The sequence below is a fragment of the Melospiza melodia genome, chromosome 7, assembly GCF_035770615.1.
Source record: "Melospiza melodia melodia isolate bMelMel2 chromosome 7, bMelMel2.pri, whole genome shotgun sequence".
NCBI classification, from domain to species: domain Eukaryota; kingdom Metazoa; phylum Chordata; class Aves; order Passeriformes; family Passerellidae; genus Melospiza; species Melospiza melodia.
Genome location: NC_086200.1, coordinates 28,720,210 through 28,741,695, shown reverse-complemented (window position 1 = coordinate 28,741,695; position 21,486 = coordinate 28,720,210). Strand labels below are relative to the sequence as shown.

General features: G+C 45.5%; 1 protein-coding gene across 1 annotated transcript; it reads left to right on the top strand.

Moving 5' to 3' along the window:
• Window positions 1–449: 449 nt before the first annotated feature.
• Window positions 450–16,995, top strand: GNA11 (G protein subunit alpha 11). The gene is made up of 7 exons (XM_063160957.1): window positions 450–609; window positions 4,445–4,629; window positions 5,651–5,805; window positions 6,446–6,574; window positions 8,772–8,901; window positions 9,622–9,775; window positions 12,336–16,995. The coding sequence occupies exons 1-7, from the start codon at window positions 474–476 to the stop codon at window positions 12,524–12,526; spliced, it is 1,080 nt and encodes a 359-aa protein (XP_063017027.1). The 5' UTR covers window positions 450–473; the 3' UTR covers window positions 12,527–16,995.
• The last annotated feature ends 4,491 nt before the right edge of the window (window positions 16,996–21,486 follow it).

Below are 21,486 nucleotides of genomic sequence, written 5' to 3'. Positions count from 1 at the left end.
CGCTCCAGGAACGCGCGTCCGTGCGCCCCCCTCCCCCGCGACCGGCCAACCAAACCCTGCGCTCCCATTGGCTGCGGCGCCGCGTCCCTCCCGTCCGGGCCCGCCCCGCTGCGCGCCGCGCTCTCCCATTGGCCCCGGCCGCTGTCAGTCAGCGCTTGTTTTCGGCGGCAGCGGGTTGGGTTGCGCCGGCTCGTCGGTGTCTCGGCGGAGCCGTGCGGAGGGAGCGGCGGCGCAGCCGGGCGAGAGCGGCGCGGGGGCGGCGGCGGCGGCGCTGGCGCTGGGCCCGGCCGCAGCACTCGGGGCCGGGGCGAGGCCGGGCCGGGCCGGCGCCGCGCAGGGCGGGAGGGTGGGGAGGGAAGGGGGCGCGGGACGCGGGACCGGGCCGGGCCGGGCGCTGCCGGCCGTGCGGAGAACGGTGGTCGGTGCCGGGGGGGTGGGGGGGTGGGCGGGGGCGTCCCGGCCGCGGCGCGACCATGACTCTGGAGTCCATGATGGCCTGTTGCCTGAGCGACGAGGTGAAGGAGTCGAAGCGCATCAACGCCGAGATCGAGAAGCAGCTGCGGAGGGACAAGCGCGACGCTCGCCGCGAGCTGAAGCTGCTGCTGCTGGGTGAGTGAGGGAGCGAGTCCGTGCGGAGCGCGGCGCCGGTCCCGCCTCAGCGGCTGCCGCGGGGCCCGGCCCGGGGCTCGGCAGGTCCGGGTGGCCGGGCCGGGCGGGGAGCGGGTGTGGCGGGGAAGCGGCGGGAGCCATCCCCGCCTCAAGCCCGGCGCTCGGGGCCGCTCCCGAGCCGTGCGGGGCGGCCGCCTCATTGGCTGCCCTTTGTTTGATTTTGTGATGCGTTCGCTGTCAAAATGGGTTTTGACACGAGCAGGAACTAAGCGGCTGGAATTCCTGGTGCTGAGGGCGGGCACGCACGAATTTGTGAATTTGTCTCGGGGAGAGGTTTCTCAGCAGTGCGCTGGGCTCGGGTGGCGTGTGGGAATCCGCTGGTGGATTTGGTGTAATTGTAATTTGGTGCTTTTCAGGATGTGTGGAAAAACGGGCCTGCAGCTCCTAAAGGCAGAGTTTCCCCTGGGGCAAGGGCCGGGCAGGGCGGTGTGGAGGTTCTGTCAGGGACAGACATTCCCCTGTTAGTGGGAATGCACAGTGAGGAGATGCCCGTGGTGTTCGGAGGTGCAGATCACCTGTGCAGCCCTGAGAATCTAGGTCTGAGGCTGGAAACAGGAGTTTCATCTGTGCCGTGCTCAGATGAGTTTCCAGGGATGGGTAATCTGCTGCAAACTGAGGCTTGCAGGCGTGAGTTTGGTGTTCGTGCCTAGGTAGCCCCAAAATTTGAGCTGAAGTTTCAGTTTTCGTGCGTGCCGTGATTTAGCGTTGCTTGTGTGTCGGATATATCCTGCTTTGTGTCATGAATATTGTATTATCTTGAGACGAAATCTGAAGCGGATCTGATGGATCTGTTGACAAGCCATTAAGGTCCAGCTGAGGAAGGAGGCTGACCCTTGTGGAAAAAAAAAAAAAAAAAAATACTTTGCAGAAGTGGGGGGAGACTCTGTGTGCCCAGCCCCTTGGAGGGCTCCAGTACCAACACTGATACCTGGTGATAAATGTCAAATAAACCCCAGGGCTTTCCTTTTCACCCCAAAGCCTTCACAATTAATGTATTGCTATTCTTTGTGTGAAAGGTAAAATTGAGGGCTTTTTCTGCTCTTTGGAGATGCTGTGGCAGTTTCTGTAAGGCTTCTTGTCCCTCACTCTCATGCTTCCCTAAAAGCAGTCCCACAGAAGCAGCTGTGTCAAAATAGGTTGTCGCTATAGGATGGATCTGGGTTAAGAAGATCCCACTGGATCTAAATATTTCACTTTAGAAAGAATTCAAATTGCTCAAGAATCCTTTCTGCTTTTCTAAAAGATACAGATTCTGCATCAGATTAAAAAAAAACCAAAAAACATATAGAAGGTGGTTATTAATGGATAAGCAACATTTTAGGTGTAGACAATTTTTGCAGGATGCTTTTCACTGGTCACAGCACATTGCCCACCTTCAGCTGGCACAGGTAACCTGTGTTCTCTCTCCCTGTGTTCTCTGTTTTATGCAGTTCTTATATTTACAAATATTAATGATTGGCTCAATGAGGGGGCTTTCCCAAAACCTCCAAAATTTTGAGTGTGTGGAGGGAGTTTCCACCTTGTAGAAACTGTTATGTTTTTCTTGTCACTACATCTGGTGACAGTTACTTTGTTGAAGCCTAAAACAGGAAATTAAGGTGAAGAATAACATTGCTAATCAATGATGAACCTGTTAATAAGAAATTCAAGGTGTTGGACGTTGACATCTGGTACAAAGTAGGAATTTGTCTTTTTACTGGGTGGGGAGGATGTTTTGTACAAAAATTATTTGTGATTAAGCATGGGATATTGTTGACTGAGCAATGTATTTACTGGGGGATCATGAGGAAGTTACTGTAAACTCTGCTGCTTTCATATATTGGAAGAAGAAGTGATGAATTCAGCTTATCCCCTGTCATATTAAAAAGGACTTTGTGCCCTGAGAGTTGTAAATCTTGCCCACCAGAGCTTGTCACCTGCTGGTGTAGTGCTGTGCCTCAGGGAGAGCAAAAGGCAACTTTCAAAAAACCCAAAACCAAACCAAAAACCCACCATCAATGAGCAAAACCAACCCCCAAAACCAAAAAAGGGCAGTGATGGAGCGACAGGAAGAATTTGTGTTTGAACCCATAAGTCCTGAGGCAAGCAAAGGTCTGGTGTTGAGGTTTCTTTTATATTTTCATTGTTAAAATGCTTTGAAGCACCACCTTTTTTTTTTTTTTCTCTCAGTTTTGGTCACTGTGGTAAAAGACAAGGAAGTATTTCTCACCACAGTGACAGAAACCACAAAAGATCTGAGTTTCCAGTTTTTCCCCCACTTGGGGTTCACCTTTGTATTCAAGATGGAGGTAGTTTGCTGCAATTTGATGGTGTCTATAATATTAATTTCTGACTGCTGAGGTGATTTCTGTCAGTTCTTGCTGTTCATTTCAACATAGTTGGGTGCTTGTTGCTTTTTATCTGGGCATTTTTTATTTGTTTGCCTTTTAACCTACCAAGATAAAATGAGTAACTGAGTATCTACATGGGAGTATTAATTGTGTATTGGGATGAATGAGATCCTGTCTGAATCCATCTCTTCCTTAGTGTGAGGAGGATCTGGTGGTGCCTTTAGGGCTCTGCCAACATTTTAACTCCAGGTCACAAGGATTTGTATCACTGACATGATATATTTTGAGTTTTTTGGTCTGTGTAGTCAGGTGAGCTGGGCCACTGTGTTAGAGAGGTGTGGGTATTTTATCAATATCCTGCATAATGATAACAAATTTTAGAAGATTGAGCAGAAGCAGTCCACAGAAATGTAGTGGTGTCCATTTAGGCTGCTGAAACGTGGAGCTGAGCTGATCCCAAGTGAGACCTGGCCTGGCTGTCCCCTCACGGGGCGGTGTCACCAGGGGTTGAATTGTGAATTCAGCAATCCTCTCTGACTGCCTGTCCACCCTCTGATGGCGTTTTCCCCTCCTGCTCCCCCTGTTAGAAAGCTCCTCCTGTCCTTCGGTATCATCTGGTGGCCTTCGCATGCCGAGTGACACTCCTGCGCGGGGCCATAAACGTAGGAGTGGAAAGGACCTGCCCGAGTGACGGTGCAGGAAGCGCTGCCCTGCGCCGCGTCCTGCCCTCCCATCTGCTCCCAGGCCGGCAGTAAAACCTGCAAGAGGAGGAGGAGAAGGAAGCAGTGGCCTCGCAGAGCAGCCTGCAGCCCGTGGGGACCCAGGCACGGCACCGACAGCTGGAGCAGTGGCCTACTCTGCTCTCCCTGCCAGACGCCATTTTTAACTCTCTCCCCTCCACAGCAATCCTGCCACAGGGAGCAAAAATTTGGGCTGCAAGGGCTACACATGTGCTGCCTGCCTTCTTCAGAGTTTCTTCAGCTCAGTTCTCTTTTGGAGTTGATTTATTTTGTTCCTGTTGCGTTCGCTTCTTCCCTTCCCGCGTAGAAAACGTTCTGTGCCAATTTAGAACGAAACAAAATTTGCTGCTTGCTGGGCTTCCCCTGACCATTCACTGCTGGGTTTGTGGCACTTTTCCTGCCTTGAGAGTGTGTCCAGGCCCTTCCTGGCTGTTGTAGCATCTTGCTGGAGTATCTGGGAATAGGTCAGGTGTGACGGGCAAGGGCCCCTTGACGCAGGACGTGTGGGAGTGGCTGTAATGTGAGATTTGGAATAAGTACCAGAGCTACTTTTGAAGGCTGCTGCAAAGGACAAGGTGTCTTCCTTCCAGGCTGCCTTTTAAGTGACAAAAAGAGGGTTGTGTGCTTGGGTGTAGTGATAAGAGCTTTTATCTGTGGTGGATTTTGCTGCTGGTGGCTCCTAATTCACTTTTTTGCATCCTGTAGGCACTGGGGAGAGTGGGAAGAGCACGTTCATTAAGCAAATGCGTATAATTCATGGCTCAGGCTACTCTGAAGAGGACAAAAAAGGCTTCACCAAGCTGGTGTACCAAAACATCTTCACTGCCATGCAGTCTATGATAAGAGCCATGGAAACCCTGAAGATTCTGTACAAATATGAACAGAACAAGGTAAGTTGGTCAGTTTTTGGACAAATCTTTAGTCAGTGAGGATTTTGAGGTTTTGTTTCTTTGTGTTTTTCTGCATTGCAACCTCAACATCCCTGAACTCTTTTCTATAAACTTTTTATGGCATTTTCTTGATACCCAACTCCTTTTACTTGGTTGTGTTAAGGGACAGAAGAATTTTGCATGGTTGGTGCATGATGTGCCTAGTGAGTTGTGGGATAGGAAGGGATAGGAGAGGTGGTTTTTTTACTCATTTCAAGGATTCAGAGTTATTAAATATGTTTCTTTTCATGTGCTCCTTTTTTTATTGCAACTTGAAACTGGCAAAATCCATGCTGGACCCAAAAGATGCAGACCTGTGCTGGTGGTTACCCCTGTTTCTGCAATGCTTCTGTTTTTCTGATAGCTACTGACCAAGGCTACAAACCTTTCTTGAAGAATTTTGGTCTCAACCACAGAAACATGCTGATTTTAGGACCAGGAATTAATTTTAGACAGATCTGATCTAAATTATTTTCTCTTTTTGAGGGGGAGGACAGTGAGAGTGAGGGCATGCCAGGAAAATAGATTTTTTTTAGCATATTTTGCTTTTTTTAATCCTTAGTATCCTTAATATTTTGAAGTTGTGTTTAATCTGACCTATCACAGAATGTCTTGGAGCCTTGAGTTTTGAATATTTAATTTTGAGTAATTATTTGTAGGGATTAGATGGTGCCCCTTTCCTGTCTGTGGTGAGAACAGGCTGACTGTGAGAAATCTTTCCCTGTGCTTTATGTGAGGCATGGTGGAGGGGTTCTGATAAATAAAATCTGCCAGATTTTGCTGGCTGTAACCTGTGCAGAACTTCATTTTGTTTTTTATTTATTTGGGGCATTGGAAAGAGCCCCTAGGTGTGGATAATCACCTCACAAACACCACAAGCTATGGTAGTTACTTTGCTTAGCCATTGTAGGGTTTTTATACCCCCCAGTTCTGGGGTTTATTTTAAATTTTTCTCTCTTTTCTTCTTCTTTTCAATCTCCAGGCCAATGCAGTGCTGATCAGAGAAGTGGATGTAGAAAAGGTCATGACATTTGAGCAGCCATATGTAAGTGCAATTAAAACATTGTGGAATGACCCTGGAATACAAGAGTGTTATGACAGGAGAAGAGAATATCAACTTTCTGACTCAGCTAAATAGTAAGTACACAATCAGTGGCATGCTTGTGGTGGGAGTGATGCTCCAACAAATTTATTTATTTATTAATGAAAGTCCAGAGTTTATTTCCTTATTATTTGCTGCTTTTCCTGGGAGTCTGAGGTGTTCATGCATCTGCTTCAGGATGTACCTGAGGCCAGAATCTCCACATTATTCCATCTGTATTGATCCTGGCTCTTGGGCAGCAGGAGAGCTGCTCCTTCTCATCAAGTTTGCCATGTGTAACTCAGATTTTATTAATTACAAATCCATTAAGTTTGGCAATGTGCAGAGGGTGTTTCTACATTTATAAGTAGAAAACCTCAGATGAGACTTGATCCTGAAACATAAAGCATCTAAACTTCCTCTGTTGTAAAGATTGTATTCCCCACTCCTATACAGAGTGGATAAAGGTGTTTGTAGTGGATCTGGCTGGTGAATTACTGTTCCCCAAAAATATTTTCTAATTACTTTCCACATCATATTTAAAATAATTCAGACAACTTCTGCCTTTCTCATTACTCTACAGAAAGACTTCACGTAGCAATTTGTCCATCTGTATCTTTATATGCTGCAACCTAAGGTAGTTTTTTTTTTCCTTTTTCCTTTGTTATTTTTTTTTTTCCACTGTCCTGTTTGCAGCTATCTCAGCGATGTGGATCGTATTGCCACCCCAGGATATCTACCAACTCAGCAAGATGTGCTACGGGTTAGAGTCCCTACAACCGGGATCATAGAGTACCCCTTTGACCTAGAGAACATTATCTTCAGGTACTGGAGGTGTCCTCGTGTTACAGCTCAGCAGGGACATGGTTTCAGGAAGGATAAATTGGGGCTTGCTTCAAGTGTGGATGTGTGGTGGTCTGATGTTGTGGAAACTCAGAAAACTCAAAATTCACAACTCAAAATTCAGAACTCAACCTGCTTTTGAATCAGTGACACTTCCAAACCCAGGGAACCATCTTGGTGTCCTTGCACTGCTGAAATTTTGAGGCAAAATTTTGAACCATCTTGGTGTCCTTGCACTGCTGAAATTTTGAGGCAACTCAGCAAGATGTGCCACAGGTTAGAGTCCCTACAACCAGGATTATAGAATATCCCTTTGACCTAGAGAACATTATCTTCAGGTACTGAGGTGTCCTCGTGTTACAGCTCAGCTGGGACATGGTTTCAGGAAGGATAAATTGGGGCTTGTTTTAGTGGATGTGTGATGTTCTGATTGGGGTGGTCTGATGTTGTGGAAACTCAGAAAACTCAAAAAATTTACAACTCAACTTGCTTTTGAATCAGTGACACTTCACAACCCAGGGAGCCATCTTGGTGTCCTTCCTGGGAAGGATTGCACTGCTGAAATTGTGATTTTTGAGGCAACTCAGCAAGGTGTGCCACAGGTTAGAGTCCCTACAACCAGGATTATAGAATATCCCTTTGACCTAGAGAACATTATCTTCAGGTACTGGAGGTGTCTTCATGTTACTGCTCAGCAGGAAGATGGTTTCAGGAAGGATAAATTTGGGCTTGTTTCAGTGGATATGTGATGGATGCTGCTCTAATTGGGGTGGTCTGATGTTTTGGAAACTCAGAAAACTGAAAATTCACAACTCAAAATTCACAACTCAACTTGCTTTTGAATCAGTGACACTTCACAACCCAGGGAACCATCTTGGTGTCCTTCCTGGGAAGGATTGCCCTGCTGAAATTGTGATTTTTGAGGCAACTCAGCAAGATGTGCCACAGGTTAGAGTCCCTAAAACTGGGATCATAGAGTACCTCTTTGACCTAGAGAACATTATCTTCAGGTACTGGAGGTGTCTTCATGTTACTGCTCAGCAGGGACATGGTTTCAGGAAGGATAAATTGGGGCTTGTTTCAGTGTGTCCACGTGGTTTTAGTGGATGTGTGATGGGTGGTCTGATGTTTTGGCTGTCAGAAAACTCAAAATTCACAACTCAAAATTCACAACTCAACCTGCTTTTGATTCAGTCACACTTCACAACCCAGGGAACCATCTTGGTGTCCTTCCTGGGAAGGATTGCACTGCTGAAATTGTGATTTGTGAGGCAGCTGAGGGATGTGTTGAGAGCTGAAGCCACCAAGGGCTGACACGTTTTGTGCAGAAATTCTTCTTTGTACACAGCACCTGCTTTGAGAGCTGATTTTCTGTGCCCACCTTGTGCTCTCAGGGTGGCACCAAAAGTTGCTGCAGCAAGAGGATCTTTGCAAGCTTAAACCAGAAACTGAGCCTGGCATGACCAGGCTCAACCCAGCAATATTCCTGTGTTTCTCTCTGCCCTTCCCCACCACACTGTGCCATTGCCAGAGAGGAATAAAGGAACCTGCATCCCCTCTCTTAAACCATTTGGTTACAGAAATGCAGAATTCTCCTCTCCCTGTTCTGTTTTGCTGAGTAGAAAAACAGCAAAAAAAAAACAACTGGGAGTAGGTGTAGGATTTTCTCAAAGGTGAACCCCGTGTGGCACTTCAGGTGAGTGCCAGAATAACTTTAGTGTACAGGTGAGACTTGAAATTGAGAGGCTGAAGTGCTTGACTGTTAAACAGCACATTCCAATAAAAGTGTAACAACTAAAGAAAGATTTGGGTGGGGGAGAAGCTTTGAGGCAAGCAGGTGCTTTAATTAAAAATAAAAATAGTTTGCTCACGTGACAGAGCACAGTTTTGAAGGACTTGTCTTTTCAGACTCAGGGCTGCTGCTGCTGAGCAAACCAGAGCAGAATGCAACAAAAATGGTGAAGGGTGAATTTGGCATCACTCACCTGTGGCCATTCTTTCAGTTTGCTGTATTTCTGGACCATATTTTGTAAATTTGATGGTTTTGTAAATTTGAAACAGGCAGATGCTGTCACACCCCTTTGCCAGTTAACAGGAATGGTAAAAAACCAAATGAATTCTCATTGTTTGCTGCTCCTTTGCTACCTCTGTGATATTCTTATTTACTTCTCTTCTTTAGAATGGTGGATGTTGGAGGTCAGAGATCAGAACGAAGGAAGTGGATCCATTGCTTTGAAAATGTGACTTCCATCATGTTTTTAGTAGCACTTAGTGAATATGACCAAGTTCTGGTGGAATCTGATAATGAGGTGAGCCAAAGAGTGGGAACTCTGCAGAAGGAAGAAAGGGAAAGAGGGAGGAATTTCTTTGTATTTCCTCAAAGGCTGGTACCCAGCTGCTTGGTGCCAAGTTGGATTAGCTGCTCTTATTGGTTTTGGCCTTCAGTTCTTGTTGCAAAGGGAACATGAGCCTCCACAGGTCATGATGTCCCTGAGGATGGAAAAAGCAGAGGGCATTCAAATCATCTGGACTTGTCAAGTGAAAAATGAAATTATCTGCAGTTTCCAAGTCCCCTGTGCCATGCACTGTGCTCCTAAATCACCCCTTTCCCTCCTGCACTGAGTTACTTCAGGCTTTGCTGTCCTGGGAGGTGCTGACTGCACTCTTTGAAGGTGCAAATCTGAATTTTAGCACTTGCTAATAGATCAAAACCGTGCTGTTAGATAAAAATGGTTGCTCTTTTTCTAGTAGACAAAATATGCTCACAAGGTACCATTGGACAGTGCTCTCACATGATTGTTAAAGCAAAAATGACTTTTAAATCTTTTGATGTGAAAAGCTTGGCAAATAAATGAACCTCGAGTCCCTCAGATTTTGCATTTCCTTTCCATTTACTGATCCAGCTTGAACCAGAATCTACCTGGGACCAAAACATTTTGTGTATAATGTTTGAGATGCTGAATTCCTTCAGCAAAAAAGGGATTTTAGTGCTCCTCTGTGCAAACAGGGTTTTGTTTTTCTGCTTTCAGAACCGGATGGAAGAGAGTAAAGCTCTCTTTCGAACCATTATAACTTATCCATGGTTCCAAAACTCTTCTGTTATCCTCTTTCTCAACAAGAAAGATTTGTTGGAAGACAAGATCCTGTATTCCCACCTTGTTGACTATTTCCCAGAGTTTGATGGTGAGTGGATTTTAAGAGGGAACACTTGGTGGGGTGGAGGTGATTTGGTTAAAATTTATTTATTTTTTTAAAGAACACTCAGAAGTGGAAAAAGCATTAATTGGAGAAAAAATGCCTACAGCAATAAGAAAACATCACAAAAATTATCTTAATTGTGCATAGAGAAGTGGAATCTGGTAAGATGATGAAATAATGAGCCTCTCCTAAATGAAGAATTATCCCCTCCAATGTGCACAATGGAAGTCTAACTTCTACATAAAACCAGTTTCATACCCATGACAATTTCCTGATATTCTGGATCTTTTAACCCTCTAGTTAAGAGGTGATTTCAGTCTTTGTTTTGAGAAACCAACTGGTCAAGTTGTTTAAATGATGGTGCTAAAACCAAAATCTTCTGCAGCTTGAAATTCTTATTAGCTTATTAGCAGAGATCCATCTGCTGTTGTGGGGAAATAATATCTATGTGAAACAGAGAATTTCCCATCTGAAACAAAACTCCTTAGCCAAAATATTATTTCAGGCTCTTCAGCTGAGTGCATTTAAAGCTGGTTGGTAACACATCTGTACAGGGCTGAAAATAAAATCAAAGTGGTGGAGGATAAATCAGGCAATACTCTTCTTGCCATGCTCTAATTCTGCAATTATTTGCTTAAAAAATATGAAGTAAAGGAAGAATTACCATCTTGCAAACAGCTTTTACTATTTAGAGGACCAGTGGAATTGTGTTGGTGTGTCCTCCCACATCTGGAGTTCCTGCTTGGAGCTCAAGTTTTTCCAGCAGGTTGGGAATGGGTGAAGAGCTGCTTCCCAAACAGGGGATGGAGTTGGTTGGGTTCCAAACTTCAGATGGAGCTTTAACAGCTGGAGACACATCCCAGCTTCCAGGGCTGTCCTGTGCTTCCATTTTACCCTGCAAGCAGCTCCTTCAAGGATGCAGCATGGCCTGTGAGTGGGAGCTTGCCCATCAGATTTCCTCTCAAGAGATGGTATTTGCCATACAATAACAGCAGTGAAAGAAATTGTACTAGGTGATTATTTTTCTGGGGACTTGTCAGCAATGTGAATTAAAAGCTGGCCAAAATCTGCATTTTTAGCTCCTGTGAGGTGACCATCTGGATCGGACTGACTGTATTTTGACTGGCAGTAACTCTTATTTCCAAAATTCACGCTTGTGTCTTTCAGACTGTGAGATCCACCTGTATAATAGGAAGAAATGTAGACCCCATTTCCATGGGAGAGCATTTAGGGGTGTCTGTCCAGCATCTGCCACTGCTTCCCAGTGGATGCTCCCAGCCAGGGTGTGAATTCCAAAGCAGGGTCTGAACTGACCCATCAAAACTGCAAAGTGCCCAGGGATTCATCTCCTGGAGCTTTGATCCCATAAATAATCTTAATTTCTTCTTTAAAGCTCTGTAACCCTTAGGAAAAAAGTGCTGCTGTCCAGCATCTGCCACTGTTTCCCAGTGGATGCTCCCAGCCAGGGTCTGAACTGACCCATCAAAACTGCAAAGTGCCCAGAGATTTACTTAGACACCTGAAAAGCATAAGACACTTCATCTCCTGGAGCTTTGATCCCATAAATAATCTTAATTTCTTCTTTAAAGCTCTGTAACCCATAGGAAAAAAGTGCTGCTGGATCATGGGAGTGAAAGCATTCACTGGTTTCACTGTATATTAGGAAGAAATGGATATTAGGAAGAAATGTACACCCCATTTCCATGGGAGGGCATTTAGGGGTGTCTGTCCAGCATCTGCCACTGTTTCCCAGTGGATGCTCCCAGCCAGGGTGTGAATTCCAACAGGGTCTGAACTGACCCATCAAAGTGCCCAGGGATTCATCTCCTGGAGCTTTGATCCCATAAATAATCTCAATTTTGTCTTTAAAGCTCTGTAACCCATAGGACAAAAGTGCTGCTGGATCATGGGAGTGAAACCATTCACTGGTTTCACTGTATATTAGGAAGAAATGTAGACCCCATTTCCATGGGAGGGCATTTAAGGGTGTCTGTCCAGTATCTGCCACTGTTTCCCAGTGGATGCTCCCAGCCAGGGTGTGAACTGACCCATCAAAACTGCAGAGTGCCCAGAGATTTGGTTAGACACCTGAAAAGCATAAGACAATTAATCTCCTGGAGCTTTGATCCCATAAATAATCTTAATTTCATCTTTAAAGCTCTGTAACCCTTAGGATAAAAGTGCTGCTGAAACCATTCACTGGTTTCACTGTACATTAGGAAGAAATTGATATTAGGAAGAAATGTACACCCCATTTCCATGGGAGAGCATTTAGAGGTGTCTGTCCAGCATCTGCCACTGTTTCCCAGTGGATGCTCCAACCCTGGGCCTGAATTCCAAAGCAGGGGCTGAACTGACCCATCAAAACTGCAAAGTGCCCAGGAATTTGGTTAAACACCTGATAACCATAAGGCACTTCATCTCCTGGAGCTTTAATCCCATAAATAATCTTAATTTCATCTTTAAAGCTGTGTAACCCATAGGATAAAAGTGCTGCTGGATGTGGGGGAGTGAAGGCATTCACTGGTGTCTCTGTTTGCTGCAGGCCCACAGAGGGATGCCCAGGCAGCCCGTGAGTTCATCCTCAAGATGTTTGTGGATTTAAATCCCGACAGTGATAAAATCATCTATTCCCATTTCACATGTGCCACAGACACAGAAAACATCCGTTTCGTCTTTGCAGCTGTCAAGGACACCATCCTACAGCTCAACCTGAAGGAATACAACCTGGTTTGACCTGCTCTGCTCTTGCCCCTTGAGAGGCTTCTTTGTGAAGAAAAGACAAAAAAAAAAAACAAAAAAAAAACCAACAAAAAAACAAAACAAAAAAAAAAAAAGAAATTTTAAATATGACAGGATAAAAAAAAAAGTTTTAATTTTTGATGATGTAATGATTGCAAATTGTCTGATCTGTGGAGTGGCAAGTGCTCGGTGTAACCCTGGAGTCTCATGTCTCTGTCCACAGAGTAGTTGATTTCATATTTTTAACAAATTGCTTTTATGTCACAGTTAACGGGGATATGCCTCATTTCTTCAGCACCTTGCTTACTTCTTAATTTTTGCCAAGCAGCTAAGGCAGCCTCATCTTGATCTTTCCTTTGTTGCTAAGCCACTTTTATTTTATTTTTTTTTTTCATTTTATTTTTTCCCCCCTTTCATTCCCGTGGTAAATGTAGAGAAAAACAAAAAATCCCCAACACTTTCCAGCTGAGATTGTGAATTCACTGGACTGTGGGAGTGCAGAATGCTACTGGTCCCTTTGCCTTGTGCTATAGGGTGCCTCTGGTGTAATTAATTTGCTAATCCTGCTTCCTTCCCTTCCTATTTTCCCTTTCCTTCCCCAGGACACGCTCCATGGTTCACTGTGATGAAATGTTGGGGAGGAGCAATTGCTCTCCAACTATTGTGCAAAAAAAAAAAGAAAAAGGCAAAACAAACAAACAAAAAAAAAAGCCATCACTTTTCCATTCTTTATATGTTCTGAGTAATTTTTTGTTATCAATTATAAAAGGTATGGAGACTGTGATTTTTTTCTTTTTTTAAATTATTGATGTTCTATACATAGTTTGCTATGTGTTGCTGTATTTTGTTCATGGACTACAAATGATGGAAGCTCTTGGAGCAATAGCTGCTGAGCCTGGGGAAGTGCCTGACTGTAATTGTTCTTTTTTTTATTTCATTTTTATTTCACCTTTATTTCATTTTTTTATTTTTTTTTCCCCACACACACAAACACATCCCACCCACACCACAAGCACGTGGCCATGTGTGCACAAGGCTCAGTCTGCAGAGAGGAGCTGTTTTTGTTGGGAAGAGTTTTTGACATCAATGAGCAAACTTCTCTATGCAGCAGTTACCAAAAGCACACTGAGTGATTGTGGCATTCCAACATCAGACTTTGCCTGCATTGAAAACCTTAATCTTGTGCCATCCTCTAGGTCTTTTCTTGCTGCCTAATAGCAATCAAGCCTTGTTTTAATTGCATTTTGTGCCAGTGTGTGAATGACTTTGTAAGAATTCCTCAGCCTTGCAGAGTTGGAGAGGACCAGAGCTGCAGGGTGAGAGGCTCTGCCAGGATTGTTCCTTTTGGAGCTTGAGGATGGCCCTTGGGGAGGGAGTTCTGTCCCTCCTGTTGATGCATTCCCCTCTTTGGAGGATTTGCACCCATCCTTGCTGCAGGGTGGTAGCAGTGGTTAATGAATTAATTAATTAATTAATTGTTAGCAGTGGCTGCTGCAGAATGCAGAGAGCCCTGCCCTGGCTGCACTTGGTGCAGCAGGAGAGGAGGAGAGAGGCAGCAGCACCAGTCTGAAGGCAGAACAGATGAAGTTATGGATTCTCAGTGCCACCTGAATCTCCACTGAGCAGGAGGAGAAGCCTTTGCACATAGGAGAGCTTTAAAAAGCTTTATTTTGCAGGAGCTGAGGCAAATCAAGGTGCTGAAAGGAGAGGACAGAGGCAGCAGCACCAGTTTGAAGGCAGAGTGGATGAAACTGTGGATTCTCAATGCCACTGAATCTCCACTGAGCAGGAGGAGAAGCCTTTGCACATAGGAGAGTTTGGTTTTGCAGGAGCTGAGGCAAATCAAGGTGCTGAAAGGACAGCACAGAGGCAGCAGCACCAGCTGGAAAGCAGAATAGATGAAATTGTGGATTCTCAATGCCACTGAATCTCCACTGAGCAGGAGGAGAGTTGGATTTTGCAGGAGCTGAGGCAAATCAAGGTGCTGCTGCCAGCCTGGAGGAAGAAGTGCATTGGCAAGGCAGGGAGAGAGAGAGGGAAGCAGGAGGTGAGACCCACTGGGTGTGTGTCAGTCACTGATGCTCCTGTTTCAATTCCAACAAGAAGAATTGGGTCCAAATTCTCTGGATCAACCAGATTGCCCCCTCGAAGGCTGCCAGTAGAAAAAAAAAAGCCAAAATGAGCTGCACTGTTGGAGGGGGCTGTTGATATTTTGTCTCTTTTGTAGACAGAGCACTACATCAGTGTTTTGCACAACGTTGTAAGAGTAAATCTAACTGTCTGAGATGCTTAAGATGCTTTGATCTAGAACACTAAATCATGGAGGGACATGATTTTGAATCATTCTGTTGCTAGTTCCCTCATTTTCCAGAAGCCTCTGTGTGCTCAGAGTGCTACAGAGCAAAGCAAGCTCTGCTCCAGGTGATTCCAGAGCTCGAGGTGGAACAGTAGCCATGGGACCAACAGCAGAAGAGCCAGTCTGAGGGAAACATAGCATCTCCTTAGACTAGCCATGCTCTGGACTGCATTTAATCCTTGGGAGGAATGAGGAGGGATTCCCATGTGTCAGACAGCTTTGCATCAATTTTACTGCTTTTTTTTTTTGTTTTGGTTTTTTTTTGTTTTCATCTTTATGCCAAAATGATCCAGTTTGTAGAAATTGTCTTATAAAGAGGAATTTATAATCATCTTAATGTATTCTATGTGCTGTTCCTCTGAAGCAGACAGCAGCACCAACCTCTTCTGCTTCTGTGATCCTTTTGTAAATGGTTCACACTACAGCTGTTGCCAGCAATGAGCCTGGCACTGAGATACACAGGTTCTTGGAAAATAACTTCCCAGAAGTTTCTCTTTTCCAAGGTGAATGATGGTGGTACTTCCACTTGAATCAGAAACTTTTTCTTTTTTTTTTTTTTTTTTTTTTTGTCTGGTTTTGTACCTTCCCCTTTCTTTAAGAGCTGCTGCCCTGGCACAGGAGGAGGGATCTTGGCATCTGTCTCTTGCAGAGTGACTCTGCATGGTGGGAAGCTGTGGGCACAAGGATTTGGGAAATGTGAAATGTGCTGCACCTTGTGGGGCACCTGCTTGGGTTGGGCCTGAGGAGTGGCTCAGGGCAGGGAGGGGAGGGAAGGGCTGAGCTTTGCTCAGTGGCTCTTGTTGAGTTGTGAAACCTCCTCCTGGACTGGGGTAGGAATGGGTCAGAGCTGTACCTGTCACCTGGAGTTGTCTGTGGCTGTTATCATGTGTGAGAAGATTGCAGTGTTATCAGCACGTGCTTTCCTTAGTGAGCAGCTGCTCGTGTGCCTCCAGCTTGGCCAGTGCAGTGCTCCTGCACAACTGGCTCCTGTCTCTGTTGGCTGGCAAATGCAAAAGTGCCAAACCTTAAAAACCAAATTTGCCTGTATCAACCTTTCTGAAAGCGAGGCCTGTCAGAGCTCTCTGCAGGCTGAGAGTGACTTTCAGAAGGAAGGTAAAAATTGGGTTGTTGTAGGGAATCCAGAGCCTGAGGAGTTGGGTCTCCTTGCCAACCTCTGCTCCTTGTGCACTTTTAACCTTTGTTCTGTCGAAGAAACCAACATACTTGGAACTAGTTTGAAACTTGAAGCCAGTGAGCAGAGGAGCATCCCTTTTCCTTCACCATCCCATGTGGATTTGGCTACCTGGTGAGCAAAAGCCCCTTCCAGCTGCAGCGTGTCAGCTCCTGCCCTTCCTCCCTCCCTTCTCCTCCACTTGGATTCTTTGGTCTCTTGTTGTTGCTTCCTAGCAATGTTGGCCTTGCGTTCAACTATGGTTTTTCTTCATGTGTTTTATTGGTTTAAAAAAAAAAAAAAAAAAAAAAAAAAAGACAAAAAATACTCAAAAAAACCCAAACAAACAGAAAAAAAAAAAAAAAGAAAAAAGAAAAAAAAAAGTACTTCCAGAGTGTGCTGACCATTGTATTGTCCTGTACAGAGCCCAGGTCGTTAGAGTCCAGCAGAGATAAAGTGTGTTATGCAGCACCCAGTTTTTTAAGAGTATGGTTTGTGCCAATGCCCCTTCTTTTAGTAGTGCCAGAGACTCTTTACAAGTGCCAATGTGGTGGAAATTATTTGGTTATACTTGTATATTATAGGATCCTGATTTAAGACAATTTAAACATTATCCTATTTAAAAAGAATACTATATAAAATGCTGTTTTTAAACCTTGTCATTTGCAATGCATGTATTGTTGTGCGTGTTGGGGGGCGGGGAGGGAAGAGGGTAGGGGAAAGGAGTTTCTGAATAAGATGCCCAGTGTCAGGATCTATTCAGACTCCAAACTGTCTCATTCCAGTCCAGGAGTGGGATTGTTTCTTGGAATGATCCCACTCTGACTGCTGGGCAACTCACGCTTATTACAGAAATATCTGATGGAAATTGATTTTCATATCTTTCTCCTGAAATAAACTCTCTGTTTGAAATTGGAATAAATTTTGTTCCTAAAAGCCGTGTGGTGGTTGTGTGTGTGTTTCTTCTCTCCTCTTCCTCCCTGGTACCCTGTGGGATCTGCAGCTCTGCCTCCTGTCAGAAAACCAGGATTCTCAGGCATAGAAACAAAGCATGTTTTGGTAAATAAAAGATATAATAGCCCATAATTACATATAATGCATTTTACCATTAACTCTGAAATGTGAGCAGGGTCTGGTTGGGGGTTTAAGGCGCAGGGATGCAATGGTGGCATCTTGGTTTGAAGTTTTCCAGGATTTTGGAGCAGGATTGCTGAGGGTTGGTGTTTGCTGCTGCCTCTTGCTGTGCTGTCAGCCCCTTGCAGGCACAATTCCAAGCAGGAAATCTTGCTGCCAACAGCAGGAATGTTGGTGGGACCAGAACTGCTTCCAGTCTTGTCTGTTAGAAACAGAAATATAAAACATGGCTTAAAATCATCCCTGACTGTGAAAACTAAAACTTCCACAGAGAGATTTCCTGAGATGGAGTTTATATAGAGCTTAATTCCTTTTCTCTGGGCTCATTCTCCAGGAATGTTGCACTAAATCAGCTGGGAGTGGGTAGAGATGGCCAATTTCCTCTCTGTAAAGGTTTCCTGTGTTTTCAGGAAGCTGCAGCTGAGGATGTTCTGCTCCCTCCAAGGTCACTTAGCCCAGGTGAAACTGCAGCTCCTGAGACGTTTTGTTGGCTCCCACCAGGAAGGGAACAATGGTGTGGTGGCCAGAGCACTGGCAAGGGTTTAAATTGTCATTTTTCTAGCTTTTTGGGTGAGTTTTTGTTGCTTTTCTGAGAGGCTCTGTCCCGTCAGCAGCTGGGGAGCAGCGTCAGTGTTTGTGTCCTCAGTCATGTGTTGTGTTCTCTGCAAAGAGCCAAATCTGCTCTGTTTAAATAAACCAAAGCAACAAGTTGAGGGGGAAAAAAATGAAGTTTTAACACCCAGTATTTCCAGCTGGGGGAAAATCCTGGGTGTCAAAGGGCTTTTGCAGCCTCAGGTGTGAGTGGGGCCGTTCCTGGAGCAGCCCAGGGAAGGAGGCAGCTGAGGGAACAGCAGGCTCACACTTGCTGCTTTCCCAAGGACCACTCCAGCCCTGGGGCCTTGTGAAGGGTGACCTGAACAGACCCTGGACAGAGCTAAAGAATAAAATACAAAAAAATAAAAATAGGGATTTATTCAGAGGCCACAATGGATCCACCTTGGGCAGCACAACCCAAAATGGCCACAAAATGGACAACACATCACAAGATCTCTCACTTTGATCAGTTTTGCTCCGTTTGCATATTGGAGTTCATTGTCCCATTCCAGCTTTACCCCATGCAGTCCCATCCTTGTTTTTCTCTCTCCATTCCACGTTGTTTGTGCTCCTGGGCTGAGATTTGGATCATTTGTCCTTGGTGCCCAGCTGGAGCAGGAATTGTTTTGTCTCCCTGCTCTGAGCTCACCATCCCCTCATGTGAACCCAGACCCACACACTAAAGCAGCACAGAATGTGAAAAACAGAAAAACTCAAACCTGAGGTATCACCAAAGGCTGAGAGTGGCAGGTGAGGACCCTCCTGCTCTCCCTCACTCTTGGCTAATGGAGCAAAATTGCCATGAATGTGTTTGTAACATGGAACTGATGACAGTGGGAAGAAATCCTTCCCTGGGAGGGTTGGGAGGAGCTGGAATAGAATTCAGAATTCCCAGAGCAGCTGTGGCTGCCCCTGGATCCCTGGCAGTGCCCAAGGCCAGGCTGGATGGGCTTGGAGCAGAATAGGAATAGAAATAGAAATAAGGATAGAATAGAATCTGAAAACTATAAAAAACCAAAACCTGAGGCATCAGCCCAGGCTGGAAAAAGCTTCCCCAGCAGCACAGAGAGCTCCTCCTCACCTCCAGCTCTGCAGTCAGGCTGAGGCTCTCAGCTCCTCCCGTGCCCATCCTGCAGGGAGAGGTCTGGGAACATGGGAGGCTGTGTCCTGAGGCTCCTCCAGCGCCTGGATAATTCCTTTGGCCTCCAGCCTGCCCCAGAGGGAGGGACTCAGCCAAGAAAGCTGCCAGGGCTGGGCTGTGGGCCAGGGCAGTGTCCTGAGAAGGTGAGCTGGCCCAGGGACTGCTGCAGATCCCTTCAAACCTGGCCACTGGATGTCCCTGCCCTACCAGAGCAGCTCCTTGGGGTTGTGCTCATGGGTAAAGCATGAAGGAAATAAATTTGTTTTTTATTTTTCATATTAAAAAAATCCCATGTGCAAGAAAAAGAGCAAAGAAGAGAGAATTTGGGATTGTCCTTGGACAACCATCATCCTCCTCTTTCCTCTGAGCTTTCCCTTTGCCCTCTGGGGAAGAGAGGGAAACATCTGTCCAGCATAAGAGTAAAATGCCACGTGGAATTTATAAAGCAGGAATATAAAGCCTCCCTCCTGTGCCCCAGGTTTGTCCCCTGTGTTTTCCTGGTCCCACACAGGGCTCAGGAGCAGCCTGGCCTGTGCAATGGCAGCTGCTGTTGGAACATTTCTGTCAAGAGTTTCTTGAGCCCCGGGCTCAGCCAGGGCTTATCCCACCCCAAGCTGTTTCCTGCGTGCTCTCCCAGTGACACCAGTTTGGTATAATTGTCCTGGAGCTGCTTTATCTCCTGCCATGCAGCCTGACCAGGAAGTCCAGCCTAGTTTAATTTTTGTACCATTCTCCACCACTGTGGCTGGAGAACTCATGGCTTTACAAGAACTTCTGTGGCTGAAATGTGTGACAAAGCCTCCACATTTGGGCTGTGTGGAGCTTCTGGGTAAGCCCAGCTGCTGAGCTGGGTGAGGATGTGGCTGCTCAGGGACCTCAGCTCTGCCCAGGGCTGTTCCCTGTCCTGGAGCTGCTCCTGGAGCTGCTCCTCCTTCATCTCAGGGGAGCATCTGTAGCTCCTGGCCATGGAAAGAAATGATGGAGCTGCCCAAGGACAGGTCCCTCCTGCTCTGCTGGTTCCATCCTCCCTCCCAGTGAGTCAGGAATTTGGGCTCCAGCTGCCCAAGAGGTGACACAGGAGGAGCACTGGGAATAGAATAGAATAGAATAGAATAGAATAGAATAGAATAGAATAGAATTAGAAATGAAATAGCATAAGAATAGAATTAGAATAGAATTAGAATAGAATGGAATGGAATTTAATGGAATAGAATAAGTTCTTCTGGGCAGGATTTGGCAGGCTCAGAAAAAGAAGAAATCTCAATATCAGCTTTGCAACCCTTGATTTAGAGCAGATTAAATGATGTAAAGAACCCTGGGGGTTGAATAGAGTAGAATAGAAATAGAAATAGAAATGAATAGGATAGGATAGAATAGGATAGAATAGAAATAGAATGGAATGGAATGGAATGGAATGGAATGGAATGGAATGGAATGGAATAGAATAGAATAGAATAGAATAGAATTCTTCTGGGCAGGATTTGGTAGCCTCAGAAAAAAAAAAATCTCAATATCAGCTTTACAACCCTTGATTCAGAGCAGATTAAATGATGAAAAGAACCCTGGGGATAAGAGGAGCCTTTCCTCAGCTCAGCCGTGAATTTGTTTCCAAACTGGAGGAGGTGAATTTTGTTGGATCAGTTTGGAAGTTGTTTAGAGACAGGACCCTGAAGAACAAACCCTGTTGCCAACCCAAAGAGGGCACTCTGGGCATGGAAAACTCAGCAGAAATGTGCTCGAGGTGCTTTCCTTGTGCAACACCACCCACAGCAAAAACCACACTGATAACTCTGCTCAGCTGCAGCTTTTCTTGGTCAGGTGAGTGACCTGGGGACTTTTAGACATTTTGAATTATATGGTTTGGAAAATATTTGGAGTCTTCACATCTTTGTCCTTGTGTTTTGTGTCCAGTGCTGCCACAGATGTTGGAATGGCCTCTGACAAGTCACCTTTGGGCAGAGGTGAGCACAAGGAAAGGCAAACACTCCCCAGAAATGTTTCTGTAAATGAAATCCCAAACATCTAACGGAAGTGTTTGAGCTCCTCTCGCTTGGTCTCTTTCCAAATTCTCCAGATTAATTTCCTCAGGTTGCAATATGTTTAAGCTCTATTGTGGAAAAGGCAGGGTTTATATATTTTTGTCTTAAAAACCACAACCAGAAATAAAATATTTCCTGACTTGTCAGGCCGTGGTGGGGCCGTGAGGTTCCTCTCTTTGCTGCCAGCATCACTAAAAAGATGACTCAGGGTGCCACAATGAGCACTGGGAGTGCCAGAGGTGCCCTGGGGGGAAGGAAGGTGCTGATTTGGCAGCCAGAGGTGGGATGGGGTAGAATTGAGAGGGGGGAGAGGATGGGAGAGACAAAATCCCACCCAAGGACCAGCTTGGAGATCCCTGGAGGGAGTGAAGAGAGTCCGATCTGAAATCCAGTCTGGAGCTCTGTTCTGGAGGTTTAGAGGGCAGAAAATGGAGAAATGGAGGTCGCTGGTTTGGGGTAGAAATCTCCAGTTTGGGATTCAGCTCTTGGAGCTGGGGCTTTCTCCTGAGCTGCTCAGCA